This window comes from Xiphophorus couchianus, chromosome 18 (assembly GCF_001444195.1).
Source record: "Xiphophorus couchianus chromosome 18, X_couchianus-1.0, whole genome shotgun sequence".
Classification (NCBI taxonomy): Eukaryota; Metazoa; Chordata; class Actinopteri; order Cyprinodontiformes; family Poeciliidae; genus Xiphophorus; species Xiphophorus couchianus.
The window spans coordinates 10,668,760-10,689,233 of NC_040245.1; the positions used below are offsets into that span (position 1 = coordinate 10,668,760).

Here is a 20,474-nt window from a genome sequence, read left to right on the forward strand (position 1 = left end):
AAAGCAAAAGTTATTTAAATGCATCAATCCAATTAATATCACAAGTGGCTTCTCCAAATTAAACACAACTCACACTTGATAACCATCTTCAGTATTTAGTAAAGCGACTTTGTGCTCAGCAGCTGCAAACACTTTAAGACACCCCTTAAGTGCAAAAGTGTCCAGCTAATTAATATTCTGGTTTTTTTTACACTGCAATCACTGTTTTGAAACCCCACTAAAGATTTTCAATAGAGTTCAAGTCAGACAACTGTAGTGATACCTTTCTGAGTTTCTTTGAGCATCAAGTCTTGAGATATACTCAGGGTCAAACTTGAACTTTCTCTAAAACAGGGAAACATTTTTTGCCCAGATTTTCCTGATAATTGAGTGAATCCATCTATCCGCCCACACTCTGCAGGTTTCCTGCGCCACATGAAGCAAAGTAACCCCAGAGCGTCTCTGATCCACTACAGTGCTTCACTGTATTGAGATGTTTGTGCAGCAGCAGTGTCCTTTATTCGCTGTAAATTAGGCAGGACATGAGTAGAGAGAGAGGAGAGGAGAAGTCGTGTAGGAGAGGTCCCAGGGTTGGAAATCGAACCCTGGATGGTTGCGTCCAGGACTAAACTCCTCTATAGGGGGCGCTATCTCCACCTCTACAGCATGTGCTTCCCCAGCTTTATGTACTTCATTCTTTCTGCTCCAGACATACTGACTGATCCAAAGGCCCCAAAAGATTCAGTTTTGATTCATCGTGTCTCAAAGAACAAAATCCATCAACATATCTGGTTTATATAACTGTGAACATTTTAGAGTGGACTGTAGTATTTTTAGATCAGTAGTGATGTAATCCCTTCAGGGTGTAATATGATTTTGACTGAAACTTAAGGTTTTAATTTGGATGTAAAAAAGCTCCTTGCAACATTTAAATATTAATGCTATTTTGTTTAATCTATTTATTTCAAACCTAATTTGCAGTAAGAGTTGAAAACAACATTCTCGTTATTATACAGAGCCGTTATTGTTCTCTTACTGTTGTAGCAGACAAACGGTCTTTGAAAAGTGCATCTATAGTCAGACCATGCAGCTCCTGGTTGTATATTAGCACACAGAAAATGATCTTCAGCATTGTTTGGTTCCCCTGAGTTCCACAGTCTTAAATCAGCCTGTCCTTTTTCATAAAATCCATCCTTTTCCAGAGACCACTTCCAGTTATTAACGTCACCATACAATCCAATCCAGAATTCATCAGTTTTGTCTCTGAGTATGTCCTTCATCTGAGCCATGGTTTCAGTGCTGTTGATGGTGACCAGGTCTGTGTATGTTTCCCTGCAGTACCGCTGGGCTTCAGTCCAGCTCTTTCTTTCATTTACAACATGATACACTTGTGAAAAACATAGAGGGAGGAAGCACAACCCTGGGACAATAAAAACAAGTTTCAACAAATGATAGCACTCAAAATAGACACCCTACTTTGAAGATTAGACTTTAAACTTTCCTTATAGGCTGCTTTAGGTTATTCTGGGCTGTCGCTGTAGTTGTGCTGATATAGGCTTGGGCTGCTGGAAGACCAACCAACAACCTTTCCTCACTTTCTCCTTCTACTACTCTCCAATTTGCTTTATTTGTTGTTATTTCAACCGTAACATTTTGTTTTCTCTCAGAAGCTATACCTGGTTTAGCTTTCTGAAATTTCTAAATGTTGAAAACATGAAACAGTGGTGTACAAAAAGGTAAAAAAAGAAGAAATTTAGGGGTAAATAACTCTTCACAGAACTAGGAATGTATCTTTCTTTTATTGATAATCGGAAACTCATGAATCTCCTCTTGCTGTCTAGAGCTTGCTAGTGCTTTTTGCCATAGCCTTTGGAGCACAATTATGGGAAACAGTCAGTGTTTCTTTTTACTTTTATTTTTTATTTTTTTCTTGTTTAGATTTCCATATTGTAGTCATGCACAGGAAAACTTTCTAGTAAAAATTAGATCCTTATATAGAACATAACTCATGGCGGACCGCAGTGTCGCTTCGTGTGCAAATGAGATACTGAAATATCTTTTGTAGTAGTTCTTTGGAAAATGATGTGAATTTGCACATTTGACATCATGTACTCATCCTTTTCCTATTATTCACAAGGATTTCACAAGTAGTATTTTGTTCTACTTAAATAAAGACGTAAAAAGCTTCCTGTGATAAAAGTGTAGTGTAGGCATTGAGATGCGATGTCCTGCCACTTCTAGATGTATCTCTTCTTCAGCATATCTGAGTCGCATAATCAGACTGCAGATTGCTCTGGAGAACTTCGCTGCATACTGAGGAGATAATTCAGCCATTTGATTCAGATGTGCTGGACCAGGGACACATGTAAAAGTAGCAGGACACCGGCCCTCGAGGCTTGAAGTTAAAGACCTCTGCTAATTACTCAGAACGCAAAAATAATGAACTCCACACAAATAAAACATGATTTTCTGTATATCACCTTATAAAGTGACAATTTTTAATCAGTTGTGTCTAAGAGTGAAACTACTAGAAACACGATGTGTTATCCAGCTGTCTATTTAACGCTCCTGTTATGATGCAGGTTCAAATTGACCAGTTTGAAAGTAAATTTTTTTTTTACCGGTATTTTAAATAGTTGGAAGTATTTTTTTTTGCATGAAACTTTTTCTTTTTGTCTTAATAGGTGCACTCTACATATAAATTGAAAATTTATACATTTTACACATTTGTAACACCTCCTGCGTCTACTTTTTACAGATTCTCAAGAGTACATGTGTCTTAAGTTCAATTATAAAAATCACCCATTGAAAAAAAAAAGTGTAATATAAATTTTTTTTTACCAAAGATCAATTTGAAGGAAATTATAGTTTTTTTGTGTCTAGGTCTTTTTCAGTGGACATAAAAAATTTAAATTTAATTTTTTATGTCCAAATGAGTAAATGAGTAGGTTGTCGTCATTGATCCTTAATTTCTGAGAAATTAAAAAACATCATTGCACAAATATTGATTGAAATGGTTAGTATTGGAGTTAATAATCAGATACAAAAATGTTTTGGAGGAATTTTGTGGTTTCTGACACTATTGCATGATTAAACACTCCCCAGGTCAAATTGACCCAGGAACATTTTTGCTGTACCCTAGAAACAGACATAACAGGAGGGTTAAATAGAAAGCAGCAAAACATTTTACACATGACGACGTCATAGGAGGATATTGCAAATTTAATGTTTAACTACGAATAAAAATTCAAACAAAATCCACGAAGTTGTTACACTTACCAAGGAAAAATATGCATCTAAAAGCATTTTCATCCATAATGCATGCAGAAGTTAACTGTGAGGACCTGAGAATAAAATGCAGAATGGAGAAAACACTAAAAACCTAAAAATAAAAGTTTATGTTTTTTCACCTTTGAAAGAAAATGTGGAACGATTATTCTTATCTTCTACTGTAACTGTAGAAAAAGTGAAAAGTGATTACTTTTCATTAATGTAGAACTTTTTACATATAAAACAACAAGATGTTTCTCAAAAAGCATGAATATTAAAACGTGACAAAAAGCAAAATATTTTATGCAGATAATTACAAATAAAAGGGTATGAAAAGTATGTCAACTTCAATTCTCTTATGTTCACACCTTTTAAATCTGTCAAAAATTACTGTATTGAAACTTGACAGTCATAGTAATTTAAACTAAATGATGCCTTACCTGTTCCTCACTGGAGTTTTTCCTTGAGTCAAATGTTGGAGTGAATGTGATAGAATGTGCAGCGGAAAGAGCTTTCTAACTCTGCTTGTAGAGGTACTCTTTTGTGGCACTATTATACAAAGGTTGGGTTGATGCTGCACCAATGCAGAACCCACATAATTTGCATTACACCGTCTGAAGTACACAAACCTAGTTCTGTGAAAAGATTATCTAATCAAATGATGTGGTATTTATTTTACACTTCTTATGAGAATTCCACAAAGCTTGTTAACAACAAGTTTATATGGTTTTAAATTTTTTATTTTATTGTTTTGCAAAATAACAGTCTGAAAAGTGTGGTGTGCATTTTGTAATATCCCTAAAAATATCAAGTGCAAACAACTGCCATTGGAAGCCACGGAGTAAGTAAATGGAGTCCACTGAAGCATAATTTCATCTCAGTATAAATGCAAATGGTTTGTAAAGGTCAATAGAGATTTGTTAGAGACATTAGTGAACAATGAGCATCATAGTGACTGAGGGACACTGCAGGGATAAGCTTATAGAGAATTAAAGCAGCTGTAGGTTATAAAAAATTGTCCCAACCTATGAGAATGTCACAAAAATCTATTTAAAGGGGTGGAATTATGTAAAATAATTTTTTTTGAGCTTTACATCATTTAATTATGTTATTCCCTTATCAAAATCTGTTGCTTCGATTATTTAAAAAAATATTTAATCTTCCATTGCAACCATTTTGGGTCAGTCCAGACATTAATCAAAGAAGGAATTTATGGCAAGGTTTAAAAATTGAGACTTTCTTAGTTTAATCTATTATGCAAGCAATATTTAGCAAGAGAAAACAACAACAACAAACAAACACAAAACAAAAAAATGCCTCTGGAAAAGCAAATCTTATTGGAAAAAAATGCTACTTTAAATGTAATGGAAGCACCATAGAAATTTGTGGCAAATAGTCTTGATCAATCAAATGAAATCTTCTAAAAATACATGGAAATATGTGGTTGTAACATAACAAAAAGTAAAAACGTTCAGGGAGTTTGAATGTTTGATACAATGTTGAGTTGTGTGGCAGTAGTACATATCTGCAATTTAATAACCCTCCTACAAGCAGATGAAATAATCCACAAATATCCACATTAGTTCTTTACTTGAACAGGATACGCAGAACTGAAATCGTATTTCCTCATATAAAAGAAACACTCCTCCAGTAACGCTTTAACAAGCGCCCTCGTGTGGTCATGTACTATTATTGCAGAAACAAACCTGCGTTGTTGCTGTACCACCGAACCGCCAGAGGTGTCGGTAAGACGTCACTGCAGCCACGACTGCTGCGCCGCCAGCGTTACCAATCGGCCTGCCTCAGAGAAAGAACCAGGAGGTAACAGGGGCCGCACAATTATCAACAGTAAAATAAGGGGAGTCGACGAGCAAAACAAAGCCCTTTTCTTCCACGGATTATCTGAATTGCCTTTTGCAGTCCTAACAGCTGAGGGGAAAACGTCGACAACGTCATATACAAGGTATTTTGTTGTGTATTTACATTCGGCTATGAAGTAATAACAAGGAAATAAACAGTGAGCAGAGCGGGGATGGGTGAAGCTGGCCTGCTGCTAAAGACAGGCATGGGCTTCAGCGAGGAGCCGCTGGCAGGCCTGGTTAGCATTAGGCTAACTAGTTAGCTTTCTAACCTGACACATTCTGCGCATTAAATTGAAAAATTATTATTTCTAGGCTTTACCCAGACACATTTTAACACGGGTCACCACAACTTCTGTCATAAAAGATTTGTGAGCTTCGAGCAATCCTGGTGGTCAAGTTAAGACGCTTTCGGACGCGACCCAGCTGCAGCAGTAGCTCCGTTTGTTGGACAGTGATTGAAAAGGTTATAGGCCACGATAGCTTCTGAACAAAGTTCAGCTGAACAGTAGAAACAACACAGGCGAGCCTTGTTTTAACTGTGTTGTTAACGTGCGCGGCACTGAATCGACTCAGGTGCGTTTTTGTTGGCGCTGCACACCATCACAAAGCAGGCATGGAGATCACGGATGGGCGGTGCTCACTGTCAGCTACCCAGGCCCTGTTCCCTCTCCCTCTCTCTCTCTCTTTTTTTTTTTTTTTGCCAGTCTTTTCAGCTAGTAGCTGCAGTTTTAACAGAGAAAGGCATCGCTGCACAATTAAAAATAAGCTGTTGTGGTTAACGAGCGCCAGCTATGAGTAATTGATCTCTGTGTCAGATGGTGTGTGGAGAACCTGTTCCTGCCCGGACTGAAGGGTGTGTGCGCCACGGTGGAAGGTTTACGGGATTTCTCAGCTTTATTTGCTTTCAGGAGGATGCAGACACTTCAGTCAACACCGTGTCTTGTGTTTCTGCAAGGAATGAAGTCAGTTTGGGCCGAGTTAATGTGAAATATGCTGCAGGTTGAGTTGCTTATGACTGTGCCGCGCTGATTTGTTTGCGTTCTTCCGGTGGAGCATCAGATTTTGAAAGTTAACTTCAGCAATATGCACTTTTTATAATAGGTTTTTAGTTGTGATCTTTTAAAATTATGTGTAGCTTTAATCCTATCGTTGATGAAGCTAATTTAAAACCAGGAAACATCCTCAACTAAAAGCAAAACACACTGCTTTCCACATCTCTGCTTGTTGGTGGTTGTAAACAGAGGATTTAAACACCAAATAGGAATCTACAGTTTTTTTAAATACCTTAGTTCAATGCGTGTGTATATTTAGCTGCTGACATCTGTGGTTTCACAACTGTAAGTTGGTAATGTTTGTTTTTAGATTGATCAGGGCTCATTTTTCATTATCTAATCCAGCCTACGTCTTCTAAAGAACAAGAGGATTCTTTATGGTTCTGGCCAGGAGCAAAAATATTACAAAACTGTACTCTTCCATACACAAATGTTGTTTGTATATGTTTTCCAAGACTACCTAATCTAAATTTGGTCCATGCATATTATAATTTGTGCAGAAAAACAGTTAAGTCAAAGTTATTTAAAACAACAACTCTTGTAAAGTTAAGGTGTAGACATCACAAAAAGAAAACAAAAATAGGGTTACAAATAGATACATTTTTTATGAGAATAATTTAGAGAAAAATCACAAGCTCAGCATGTTGACTGTCAGCCACTTTAAATCTTAATTGCTGCAAGATGTTTTTTGATGAGTCATATTTTTTATTGTTTTTTTTTGTCAAATATATAAAATAAAATCACCCAAATCACATAGACCTGCTGAGGAGCCTCATGAAATTATTAGTTGCACCCTTAACTGTAGGCAGAGTTGGTAGTAACTAGTTACATTTACTCAGTTACATTTACCTGAGTACATTTTTTTGGAAAAAAAAAAAAAGTACTTTTAGGAGTATTTTTACTACGCTGTACTTTTTACTTTTACTTGAGTAATTTTATTATGAAGTATCACTACTCTTACTTGAGTATAATTTCTGGATTCTCAACAAACTGAATGAAAAACAAACATATTTGAACCAAACATTCACCAGACACAAACATCTGTGGTTTTAGTGAAAGTTTGATCAGTTTTTTTTATTGAAAGAAACTGATTTAGAAAAAAAATATTTTGACTAATGTTATTTTTTTGTTACTTATGTGAATTATTGCCATGTCTGTCCTTAAAATACCCCAAAATTTCACATCACTTTATGATTTGGTCCATTTGATGATGTAATTTTTAAATATGAAATAATTGACAATTTGATCAATCATTTAATATCATTGATATTGACTTTCTGAAGCGAGCTGTTATGATGAGACGTTTTTCTGACGGATCCAAGGATTCTTACTTTGCTACAGCACACAGTTTCGATCAGGAGTTGTGCAGGGTAAGCGGTGACCTGCAGATCTTCAACCTGCCATATGTGTTGCCTCCTTATTTGCGTCACTGTTACTGAAGTGGGGCAGGAAGGCGTAGGGAGGCGGTGCCGCAGCCTGATGACTACATTAACAAGCTTTAGCCCCGTGGAAAAGACGGATTTGCTCTGCTGACGACGAGGTGTGTCTGGGTCAGCAGAGATGTTAGCATGTCAAAGTGCATGGGTCATTAGTGAGACATGGTTTTATATTACAGCTTAGTCCCACATGACACATGCATATATATTTATAAATACATCTCACACTTGGCTGGTACTCAAACATTATATTCCTGGAGCTAGCTTTGCTTTCTAAATGTGGACTCTGTCCAGACAGAGGAGAAAGTGGCGACTGCTCCAGGTTTAGAGGATCACAGCAGAACAAACGGTTGGTCTCTTACACATCCTTTTATTTTCTAAAGATCACTACTACTCTGTCAGATCTCTTAACTCTTTGTCTTAAAGACATAAAGATGTCTTTATGTCTGCATGTTTTTGCTTATTTTAATTGTACACAGTTCTTTAAATGTCCTGTGAGTAAATATATTTGCCCATTTATCCATAAAAACGGGAACTTTCAATATCTAGCAAGTTATTTTTGCAATTTACTGTCTATTAAAAGAGTGGCACTCTTATTAATTTCACTTCCTGCTATGGCAGGGGGTGAAATTACCGTAATAACCCGATACTGGCTGGAAAGCACAACGTCTCCCCTTTCCGAAACCGTTGAAACTTTTCAGATAGTGCAAAGTGTGGCAGAATTACAGTACTGCAAATTTGGTTGGATCGCCGGCGCTCCATTTAGGACTTAAAGGTTTAATAAATGTTTTTATCTCGTTTTCATTAAGCGCTCTTTTTGTGATCTAAACTATAAATTTTACCGTGAAGCCCTGATGTGTTGGTTGGATGGGTCGGGTTGTGTGGGTGATTCTGTTGGATCAGCCATTCCTACTTCTGATCCAGAACTACAAAGTTTTCCATTATGGAAAATTCTTATAGGCGTGTTTCATTAATAAAAGCTTGACGGCTAAGATTTCTGAGTGAGAGATTAGGCCCATACAAAGGTCTGAGATGACATCATGGTTGATTATTTATATTTTAACCAGGTGATTCACCAGGTTTAATCTCTTCATGTGAGAGATTTAAAGGTCAGATTTCAAAGTGATGTGTACAGGAAGTAAAAAGATACACCTCTCCCTCCATTTATCCTTGAATCATTGATTGTATTAAATCTTTAGGTGTCGATTTAAATCATGAATTGGATATTAGTGGTGTTTTTCAAGAGGTTAAATACTGTGTCTGGACACAAGGTTTCTATAATTTTGTACATTTCCTTCCTCAGGTGGACAGTCCGCTGCCTGGTCACTCGTGGTAACTCTCCGCCATGCCTTTTCCCTTTGGCAAGTCCCACAAGTCACCTGCGGACATCGTCAAGAACCTTAAGGACAGTATGACCGTGCTGGAGAAGCACGACATCTCCGATAAAAAGGCAGAGAAGGTAAAAGAGATTCCTCCAGTCCAACCTGTTTCCAACACAACCTGAATGCTTTGCTCATGCATTAATGTTTGGGATGTCACAATCAAGTTTCATCCGATACCCATCCAAATTGTTTACATTTAGACATCTGTTAATGCAAAGTCTGAGCCTAATTTCTCATTAATGTTAATGATTTTTACATGATTGGATCATATAAAAACATCTTTACCAGATTCAAATCTTTACCAGATTTGAATGTCATTATTTCTAATCAAATCACAGTAATAATAGACACAAATCTTTACATATGTTTTTCTGTTTATGGCGGTAGTTTCAGGAATTGAAATTAGAAAAGCAACTAATGATTACTTTATTCTACTCACTTATTCTATCAATTATTTTGATTAATTGGACTAAAAAATTGACACATTTTGAAGATTTTCTATGAACCACTTAAGCCTTTTCTTGCTGTAGAAATGCATAAAAATGCAAATATAAAAAAAAAAGATGAACATTTTATGGCCTAAAATGCATTAACAGCATTCCTCTGTGTACACTTGATCGTCTGCAGTAAAACAAAATCTTCTAACATCAACATGTTTAAGGTTTTCCTCACATTGTACTGATGTTCAGTACAATGTGAGTTTGATCTATTGACTATTTCTTGATCACCCAAATAGTAATTAAGAGCAATAAATGCTTAATAGGAGATTTTATTTATCCATCCATCCATCCATTTTCTGTTCACCCTTGTCCCTAATGGGGTCGGGAGGGTTGCTGGTGCCCATCTCCAGCTACGTTCCGGGCGAGAGGCGGGGTACACCCTGGACAGGTCGCCAGTCTGTCGCAGGGCAACACAGAGACATACAGGACAAACAACCATGCACACACACACTCACACCTAGGGAGAATTTAGAGAAACCAATTGACCTGACAGTCATGTTTTTGGACTGTGGGAGGAAGCCGGAGTACCCGGAGAGAACCCACGCATGCACAGGGAGAACATGCAAACTCCATGCAGAAAGACCCCGGCCGGGAATCGAACCCAGGACCTTCTTGCTGCAAGGCAACAGTGCTACCAACTGCGCCACTGTGCAGCCCGATTTTATTTATGCGTTTATTAATTTTTTTCAATACTTTAAACAGGTGAAGGTGAAGCTAAAACTAAAACTAGAGGAAGCTCTGGGTAGAACATTTTTACAGACAAATAAACTTTTCCAATTAACTGTGAATTTTGTGTATTTCTTACATAGTTTTGACTTATTTACTGCTGTGATTCTGTTCTGTCAGCTAACAGCATGTTTTAGAGTCTATATACTCAAGTTAATGATTAATTGATTGCTAAATTAGTTGAAGATTAATCCGACTAATTGTCTCAGCCCTAATTAACACAACACATGTATTAATACGAACCGTCACAGTACAGATAGGAATTAGTTTCACTCGTATTTGTAATGCTAGAGAGACCAGAGGGAAACGTCTGAATCTGTTCACAACAGCAGCTGTGTAAATATGCTCAGTATGAAGCCGAGCGTGTGGCTTTCAAAACGCGAACAACACGCAGGACCGGCTTGTTTTTAGTCAGCAGTTTGTAAAACTATCAGAAAGCCATTGCATCTATCAGAAAGATTGTTGCTTAGCAACTTCTGATAACTAACAAGATTATGTTTCACCTTTGATTTAATACCTCGAGTGGACACTAAATAAGTCATCTGGTGGTGTTTCACCTGATATAAATGCTAAACATTTTGTTATTATTTACAGAGAACCTATTAAAATCTTTATCGCCTCATAAATATGCATGAAATTAGTGCAAAACTACCTGAAACTAACATTCCTGGCCTGCTTTCTGTTATTTACTCATTCAGCTTATAAACGCTCTCGTTTATAAGTAGATTGGTAGGCGACTTGGTGTTTAGTGGCTCATCGACATCTGGCAGGAAATGAAGCTGGAACTGAACTCACAACTTTCAGACTGCAAGATCTCTACTCCTTCCCTGCTGCTTCAGTCGCCATCAGTTATTTGACTTATGACCTGTAGGTATCGTGTTTGGCTGAAATTAGATCAGATTTATGGCAGCATGTTAGAACTTCCTTGTGGTATTAATGGTTTATATCGCAGTTCTTAAAAAAGGTGATTATTTTTCATTTTATTTTTATGTGAAAGAGTGAAACCTAGCATTTGGTTTCCTTTTTGCTGTTGTTCTGAGCCTTGACCTCAAAACTGAGGTACGAACCAAACCGCAACCATTACTTCCAGGTCACAGTGCGCCAGAAAGTCCTCATGTTGCTTCACAGTCTGAGTTCAAAATGGGTTCAATTCAGTTTTTATCCTAAAATCGTACACATTACAGTATTTTACACATTTTTTGCAAGCATACAATATAAATAATAAACTAAGAAATCACATATGTATTCACAGCCTTTAACAGTCTGATGATGTGCTGTTAGCAGGAATCACTGCCTCAAATCTTCTTGAATATGATGGCATCATGTTGGCACGCCGATCTCCAGCCGATTTCTTCTACAGCTCCATCAGTTTAAATGGAAAACATCGGAGCTCAGGCTTTTTCAGGCCTCTGGCCAGAGGATTCAGGTCGGGACTCTTGCTGAGCCGCTGAAAGACATTTACAATTTGTCCTAAAGACACTTTTTGACTCCTCTCTGCTGAACCCCCAGTTTAGATAAGAAATCACCATCACAGCGAAATGGAGTTCTTTATGCCTCACAGATGTTAGCACTGCTAGCATTGCTGATAATTAAAAACATTTTTATGGTTTGTAGATCCTAACCTGACAAAATGTTCTAGTCCAGAGCAGTACTACGTCCCGTTAACTGTTAAGTGGAGCGGCTTCATGAGCGGATGTTTGCAATATTTCAGGCTGCAGAGGAGGTGTCGAAGAGCCTGGTAGCGATGAAGGAGATCCTGTATGGGACAAATGAGAAGGAGCCGCAGACAGAAGCAGTGGCGCAGCTGGCCCAGGAGCTCTACAACAGCGGCCTGCTCAGCACCCTGATCGCTGACCTGCAGCTCATCGACTTCGAGGTGAGAGCTTAGTTTTATTGGTCTGAGTGTAGGCCTGTCACAATCAATTAATCATATGATAAATTCAATCATTTCAATCATTTATATTAGCATAATTTAAAGTTTTTCTCTTCCTACCAAAAACTGGATGGCAAAAGTCTTCAGTCTGGTGCATTTGTCTCAACTAGACCTTTTTTTGAAGAACAATTTTATTTACAATGACTTCAAAATTCATTTTAATTGTTATTCCTGTTGTTTTTTTTATTTTGAATATTTAAGATGTCTTCCGGTTCCAGTGTTAAATGTTTATTAGAATTTAAAGTTTATTGATCTTTAAGGATGTGTTCTTGCTTTATTATGCCATTTCTATTGCAGTACTTGAAAATGGTCTCAAAATAACAATATTATTGTTTATCGCAATAACTTCTGGGACAATTAATCATCCAGCCAAATTTTCTGTCCTGATAGGCCTATCTGAGTGAGAGGGAAGGAACAGGAAAGAGGAAAATATTAAGTATACGTGTGTAAACTTATGTTTCTTTGGAAAATGTCAGGCATCTGCTTCAGGCTGCTCTGACTCACCTTATCTATGAGTCATTGTGCTGAAAGAAGCTCATTTCCTCTTTTACACTGGCACATCCTCCTTACTTTAGACAAAGAGCTGATCAAGGATTACAAATTATACAAGACAGAAGCAGGACAGGGATTTGAAAGTTTTCATGTTTCTTTGTGAACCCACATCTTTCCTGTGGTTGCATGATGGACACTTTCAAATCAAAAAGCTGGGGTTCCTGCAGAAACATTTTTGCTCTGCAGATTAGAAAAATGAATTGACGTAATGACCAAATAAGACGAGTGGTGTATGAGTCACATTAACGTCATTATTATATTGCCAAGTATTGGCTCCAAAATTAAAGCAGTTCTATTAATAATCACCTACATGGTGGAACATGGTGGTGGCACCATCAAGCTTTTACTTTCCTGGCTGTATCAATTATTGACTAAATACAGCGCACACCACGCTTTCACTTTAAGCTTCTTAGTTCAAAAAATCTGTTAAAGCCATTTATTGTTTTGTTACATAAAACCCACCTCTAAAAATAGGCTGGTGTAAAACGTCATGAATTTCAAAGGTACAAATGCTTTTACAGGGAACTGTAAATAAAGAGAAGTTATTCTGACAAAACTGGCATATCAGCTAAAATGTCTACATAAGCATTTCTTCTGGATGCAGATGGTTGTAGTTGTTGCTGCACAGAAACAAAAAGGGTTTGAGGAACTAAGAAAAAGGTCTGAATTGTTTTTGTTTTGTGTCCATTAGCTCTTCCTCTGGTTGCTTTAGTTTCCTGTGCTGAATGACAATAACTTACATTATGATTTGCATCTGAAACAGCATAAAAATGACACAACAGTGCTACACTTACCATTACTGACATTCTCAAATAGTCAGACTAATATTGGTAAATCTATTGATTCTAAGACTCCTAATAGCATCAAAAATACAACACAAAATCTTGAACCTTGAGTTTCATCATGATTTGTCTCAAGTATCTGTGGTATTAGTTGATGTTTTTATGTTTCTGTCGCTAACAGGGTAAAAAAGATGTAGCCCAGATCTTCAACAACATCCTGAGGCGCCAGATTGGCACTCGGACACCTACTGTAGAGTACCTGTGTACCCAGCAAAACATCCTTTTCATGCTGCTGAAAGGGTAAGAGTCCAGGCAGATGTTTTTAAAACTTTTATTTTTTTCCATGTTTAGTATAATTTAAAATTTGTTCTAAATGTTTTACGTTGTCGTAATACGTTCAGCCTTTTTGATGTTTCCTGAAGTTTGGCTCTTTCTCACTCTTTTGCAGCCTAAATGATCTGCAGACATGTTTTGATGTGCTGTAAAATACTTTCCTCTCCAGGATCTCTTCTTCCTCAAACTTCGTTTTTAAACACCTCATGATAAAGATTGTAGCTAATCAGATAATTGCATTCAGGTAGTTAGCATCTGTTAAACCAGGGGTCTGACAAAGTGACTCTCTGGACTTTCCACAAGAGCTTAAAATTGATGAAGAGCCAACTATTGTTTTTAAGTATAGATGGCAGATATAAAACAAATGTGTGTCAGTTTATTTTATGGAACAGTTTCATTGAATTTCCACAGCAAAATGACACTAAAATTACTTTTAAAACATTTTTTCTTGTCATTATTTTAGCAAATATGTGCTTTTATTTATTTACATATTTTCCGCAAATGTCAACATCCCATAAAAGAAAAAGTATCCATATTTTCTTTATTTTAAATTTAAAATAATAAAAAAGAATTCTTTTGAAAATAATAAGCACTTTTCCTATAGTAGATATTTATCAGAAATTATAAATTGCCTTTTTTCCAAGCGGTCATCCTAAATTTGTGACTTTAAATGACTTCTTAGCTTGACGGAGGGTAAAAATGTCTCTTTGGATTGTAAAGGTTGCAGAGCCCTGTGTTAAACGGCAAATCGCTGCTTCCTGCAGGTACGAGTCTCCGGATATCGCCCTGAACTGCGGCATCATGCTGAGGGAATGCATCAGACACGAACCGCTGACCAAGATCACGCTGTGGTCGGAGCAGTTCTACGACTTCTTCAAATACGTGGAGATGTCCACGTTCGACATCGCCTCCGATGCATTTGCCACTTTCAAAGTAAGTCAAGCAGCTGATGGTGAATCAAGCAGCATTAGCTCTGATGTTCAATAAGAACACTATAAAACGACTAAAATATTATTTTCAAATGACTTTAAGTGATGAGCAGAAATGAAGTTGAGTGCATCATTAGCCCATCATCCATCTAATAGTCTTATAATTGTGCCAAGGTTATTTTATGAAAATGGAGGTTACTAATGTCACTATTATAAATGCTTTTGCTGCAGAATGTTTTACCTGTTTATTAAAGCAGATGATAATTTTACAATGAGACGTTTGTAATTGGGTTTTCTGTTGGAGCGGCACAGATTTAGATGCATTTTGGGAATAATAGACAAAGTGCATCAAATCTGTGGCAGCTTCACATTTTTACTGCCACTTTGCTGTCCAAAATATTTTATCCTGCATTAAAGATTAAGAGTCAGCCTCAGCTTTACCGCAGTATAGGCCTGGAGTGATTAAGTGTGATGAATCAGTTATTGAAATAATTGTCAGCTGGAATATACAGACTCAAAAAAGACGATTTGCTGAAAGAACAACATATTCATTGCAGTAATTAAGACAAAACTGTACAAAAATACAAACATTTTGTATTTAAGATTTTAAAAATATATAAGTAGCGTTTGCTCTGCCCTGTTCAAATTCTGTGAAAAAAATTATTAATTGCCTTTTGCTATCTAATTATTAAAACTGAAATATTCACATGTTGATGTTAGCAGGATTTCTTTAGCTGTAGCTGCATTCTTTGCTACAAATGATCAGGTTTATATTAAAGAATATATGTTTTTGTTTCCAGGACCTCCTCACAAGACACAAGCTACTGAGTGCCGAGTTTCTGGAGCAGCATTATGACAAAGTGAGTTCACACACAACTCTCTAAGCAGAGAGTGAAGTTTTAAGGATTTAAAATATGAAAACACTTCGCAAAACCAGTTGCAGTTGATTTAAACTTTAGTTATAATAGATGTCTTGAAGAAATCTGCAGCTGCTTGTTGAACTTTTCAAGTTCACTTTTTTCATTGAAATCCAGAACTTCAGATTACTTTAAGAGCAGCAGATGAACACTTTGTCTGGATGATCAGCTTGTCACCAACTTCCTCCTTAACAAGTCCAAATCAGCCATTTGGGACACCGTTTGCACCATGAGAACACAAAGTAACTGTCAGATTGTGTGGGAGATTTTTTTTGTGTGTGTCGATATCAGACGGAGAAAACGCTGTGAAAGTCTGTGCTTGATCTCCTTCTCGTCTCTAACCACAGCCATGTTTCTCTCTCTACCTCCTCCAGTTTTTCATTGAATATGAAAAGTTACTACACTCAGAAAACTACGTGACTAAACGGCAGTCCCTCAAGGTAAGAAACCCAGGTTGCACGTATAAAAAGATCTCAGGGTGAGGCAACTCTATTAGAGAGTTATTTAAGGAAGAGTGTTTAATTCTTCGAATGCATCCTTCCCTGCCACCTCATGTCTGCCATCTAGTGGTTGGACAAAAAAAAAATACTATTTTAACTAAAGCTAATTCCTTTGAGGTTTATTTGACTAAATGTCTGAATACTATGACTATAAATGAATTCTAGTTAATACTGAACATATAAACTTATATTCAGTTCACAATACAGATTTATATTGATCATTATTGACCACATAGAGAGGACCTTCAGTTGTAAAATCTGAATAATTACTCTAGTTTGGCTTAACAAACAGAATTGCACCATTTTTAATTTGTGCTTCTCTATGTCTCATTAAAATTGTCTAGTTGCTCGGGGAGTTGCTTCTCGACAGGCACAATTTCACCATAATGACGAAATACATCAGCAAGCCGGAGAATCTCAAGCTAATGATGAATCTGCTGCGGGACAAGAGCCGCAACATCCAGTTTGAGGCTTTCCATGTGTTTAAGGTAAAGTTGAGCAATACTTGGTCAGGGGCAGGAGAGTGATTAGATATTTTAAATTGTAGGGAATGTTTGTGAGTGTGTAGTGTTTGTGAAATGTCCCACAATTTATGGACTTGGAAAATCTCAGCTTTTTGTGCATTTAAAAGCTCTGAAATGTATTTTACTTTTCTTCAGTTGCGTCTTAATGCTTCATCGTTTTACTGTGAACATTCCTGGGATAACTGATAACTATGACAAAGGGCTGCAGTTGTATAATATTTTTTTGCATGAAGGCAGTCTGGTAAACAGCACCTTGTAAATGTATTCACACCTCTAGAGTTATTTACTTCTACAATTGTAAACATATTTTAGTTGGTCAGGTTTCCATGATGTTTTCAGAACTGAAGAACATAGAAACCATGCTCTTCTATCAAACTATACTAAACTACAGGCATTATCCTGTAATATATAATGATTAACTTGCATTCTCACATCAGAAACACAAGTATATTGACTCCCGTCTGTTGTCCTCGTCCACCTCCAGGTGTTTGTGGCCAACCCCAACAAGACGCAGCCCATCCTGGACATCCTGCTGAAGAACCAGGCCAAACTCATAGAGTTTCTCAGCAAGTTCCAGAACGACAGAACAGAGGACGAACAGTTCAACGATGAAAAGACTTACTTAATCAAACAGATCAGGGACCTGAAGAGGCCCGCCCCGCAGGAGGCCTGAGGGGGCGCGTGGCAGGGCAAGGACGGAGCCGCCAAGACCCGGTCTGGAAAACATCCAGACGGCGTCTGCTTAACGGAGCCATCGGCAGCAGCTGCTCTGGTTTCTGAACAAAAACTGAGGAACAAGAACAAAACAAACCCACGTCAGCTCACCAGGAAGTTGCCAGCTCTTCTGCCCCTCAGAACATTTAAGATTTTTTTTTTTATTCTTTCTTTCAAAAGATGCCAGAAAATACTAGTAGATGCTGCTGCTGATTTATTATGTTGCCACAACAGTTCATCACACATAACGAACAAATCCACACATTCAAACTAAGGCAGGCTTTCTGAGAGGTGCGACAATAATCAAACAGATACGCACACAAGCAAATGATAATAATAATAAAACATGCAGATACAAGCCGCTGCTGAAGACATTGGGATAAACGGTACAAACAAGAGCTTCAGAACTATTGTTGCATGCCTTGAAATATGACAGATCTGTGGCCGGCGCCGGTGCTGCAGTGTTCAGCACCGTCTCCACATTGATTCATGCACATCCCAACGGCTGCTTTAGTTTGCATCTTGGCCTTCATCTAACAAAGCAACCAGATGCCATCAGAACCATTTATTACCTCCTGTGCGCTTTATGACACAGCGCTTGAAGCACAGCTGAGGAGGGAAGGTTATAGGGTATAAAGTAGTTAAAGCCCGTGATTTGGGTCATTTTTATTTTTTAATTATCTGGGACAGGGTGATCGTGTACATATGCCTTTTTTTGCTTTGTAGATTTTTGTTTAACCTTGACATAAATATATATTATATATATATATATCACCTTAAACAAACTGTTTTTGGTTGTTATCAAGTTACTGTCTTGAACATAAGAAAAGTGACATTGTTTCCGCATTTCATTTTACTGGTGAAATGATTGCTGGTTGGGTTGCTTTGTACATAACTTAAAGGGCCAGCTCACATTTAGCTAACCTATAGGATCTTTAACAATTTGTACAGCAGAGGAATGTCATAGTAACAGCTCTGGGTCGGTTCATTTACATTTTGAGGATCTCTGCAGAAAATGTGCAGGGGTGCAGTGCAGATGGGGAGTGGAGGGAAGAGCAGAGCAGAGCATTAACAGCAACATTAAAGCGTGTGTGTTTGCAGTTTGCGAGGTGCTGGGTGATTCGTTTCTCCTCACCGGGGCGGTTTTCTTCTGCTCCCTGTTTTCTTACCGTTTCGGTTTGTAACATCAGAGTGCCATGTTAGCCCCCTCACAGTTTGTAAGCTTCAAGTGGGACCGGATTATAACGCTCTCACTGTCACCCTTCTCTTTGTGTTTTGAGCCTTTTTATAATTCCAGTACAATGGTGAGCGTAAAGCATTGTGGGTAGCAGAGTGCTTTTGGGTTTGCTGAAGCTGAGAACAACTGATTAAACCACATATATTGTCTTCATTTGCAGTGAGTGACGTTCTAAAAAGCATCTCGGAGCAGAAAACACTACAGTAAGAGCCTGGTGTCCCCTTCGTTTACTCTGAACATGCATGTTGCTTCACTGGTTCTGCATGATGCTGCACTAAAGATTGTACTGGAATTGGCCCCCTTACCCATCTCCCTTCCAGCATCGGACAGTATTGAAATGACAAAACGAATCCTTGACAGTTTACGATAGTGTGTTGACTTTATCTCCAGTCTCGGCAGTGAGTGTTTGGGAGCTTTCTGATGTGTCAAAGGCCTGGGCCCAAATAATTAAATAAACATTTGAGATAAAATGCAGCTGTGTCGCACTTTATTCATGGGAATAAAACTCATCCTCAGGATAACAAAAGGACATGTTAACTTTCAGAAATGTTGAATTACTTTTTGAGGTTTAAATTTACTTCTGAAATGACAGGTTTAAAAAAAAAAAAGAATTAACTATGAAATAAATATAGGTACATGTTAAAAGTTAATATAAAAAAGTTCTATATTTTTGTCTCTTATTTCAAAAAGTGAAACTTAGAGGGAAATATTGCAAGCTTTCATTTCTTGACATTTTTATTGACAAATAAAATAATGGAACATTTCGTGTCTCACTAAAGTGGTACATTAGGTAAGATTGTTATAAAAATCATTTAGACAGAAATGTCTGGTTTATTATCCATAAGCCATAATCATTACACAGAATGAAAATGCATACCTTCACAAAGTTTCTCACAGGGAATCTGGGAACCAGCGTTTCTGGCTCAGCATTATGTTGATAAAGACCTTGAACTCCCTGAGTTCTAGAAAGGCGAAAATACAATAAACCTGCAAGATGAAATAAATATTTTTCCCAAGTTACACAAATAATTAGAAGTTATTTTCTAAAATTCTACTAACAGGGTTTTTATGCTTCTTTTCTGGTAGCTTGGGATGGACTTCCACAGGTTTGGAGACTGTTTTTTTAAATTTTTTTAGCAGACTTTATATAATCTTATAGACGTTTCTCTGATAAATATAAATAACCTGGTAAATAAGAGTTCATAAATTTAATTAATGTTCAACAAGAAATCTCCATGGCATACTGGAGGGAAGATCTGATGAGTTCTCTGACTGTGAACCCAAGTAGTATTTGTCTTGATCAGCTGATAGTTGTGGACACCACAAATTTGGCAAGAAGAAAACAAAGAAATACCAAAAAACAACTAAAAATACCATTTAAAGTTTACCATAAGTCATGTAGAGAAATGTGTGGGAGGATGTGTTCTAGTCAAACGAGTCCAGAATTTAATTGTCTGGGCCACATGCAAATCACTTTATGATAGAAACAGATAGTGAAACATATTATTGTATTTTGTCTTGTGCTAAGACGGTGGAATAATTTAGAATTGGGCAATACTGAAAGAAGCATGTTGAAACCGCTTAAAGTCTTGAAAATGGGGTGGATGTTCACCTTCCAGAGGGTCAACTAAAGCTCCAACTCGGTGCTTTAGATCAGGAGGGCTAAAGTCCAGAAGTACCCTGCAACTTTCAGGTGCATTTCTTCTACAACACGCCTGAATTAAATCGCTAAATTTCCTCATTCAGGTCTGCGAAGGGCTGGTAACAAGCAATTCATCTGATCCACCTCTGGTTTAGATCGAAGTGTGTTCTTGAACTAGAGTGGCCAAGTCCAAGTCCAGACTGA

The 20,474-nt window shown here is 37.4% G+C and overlaps 1 protein-coding gene across 2 annotated transcripts; it reads left to right on the forward strand.

Moving 5' to 3' along the window:
• Positions 1-5,042: 5,042 nt before the first annotated feature.
• On the forward strand, positions 5,043-19,098 carry cab39 (calcium binding protein 39). Of its 2 annotated transcripts, none has more exons than XM_028045841.1 (9): positions 5,043-5,212; positions 8,903-9,058; positions 11,919-12,083; positions 13,656-13,774; positions 14,572-14,740; positions 15,537-15,596; positions 16,028-16,093; positions 16,498-16,641; positions 17,162-19,098. In XM_028045841.1, the coding sequence occupies exons 2-9, from the start codon at positions 8,945-8,947 to the stop codon at positions 17,348-17,350; spliced, it is 1,026 nt and encodes a 341-aa protein (XP_027901642.1). In that variant the 5' UTR covers positions 5,043-5,212; positions 8,903-8,944; the 3' UTR covers positions 17,351-19,098. The 2 variants fall into 2 exon arrangements, with proteins under 2 accessions (XP_027901642.1, XP_027901643.1); XM_028045842.1 differs by lacking the exon at positions 5,043-5,212 and adding an exon at positions 7,881-7,948.
• The last annotated feature ends 1,376 nt before the right edge of the window (positions 19,099-20,474 follow it).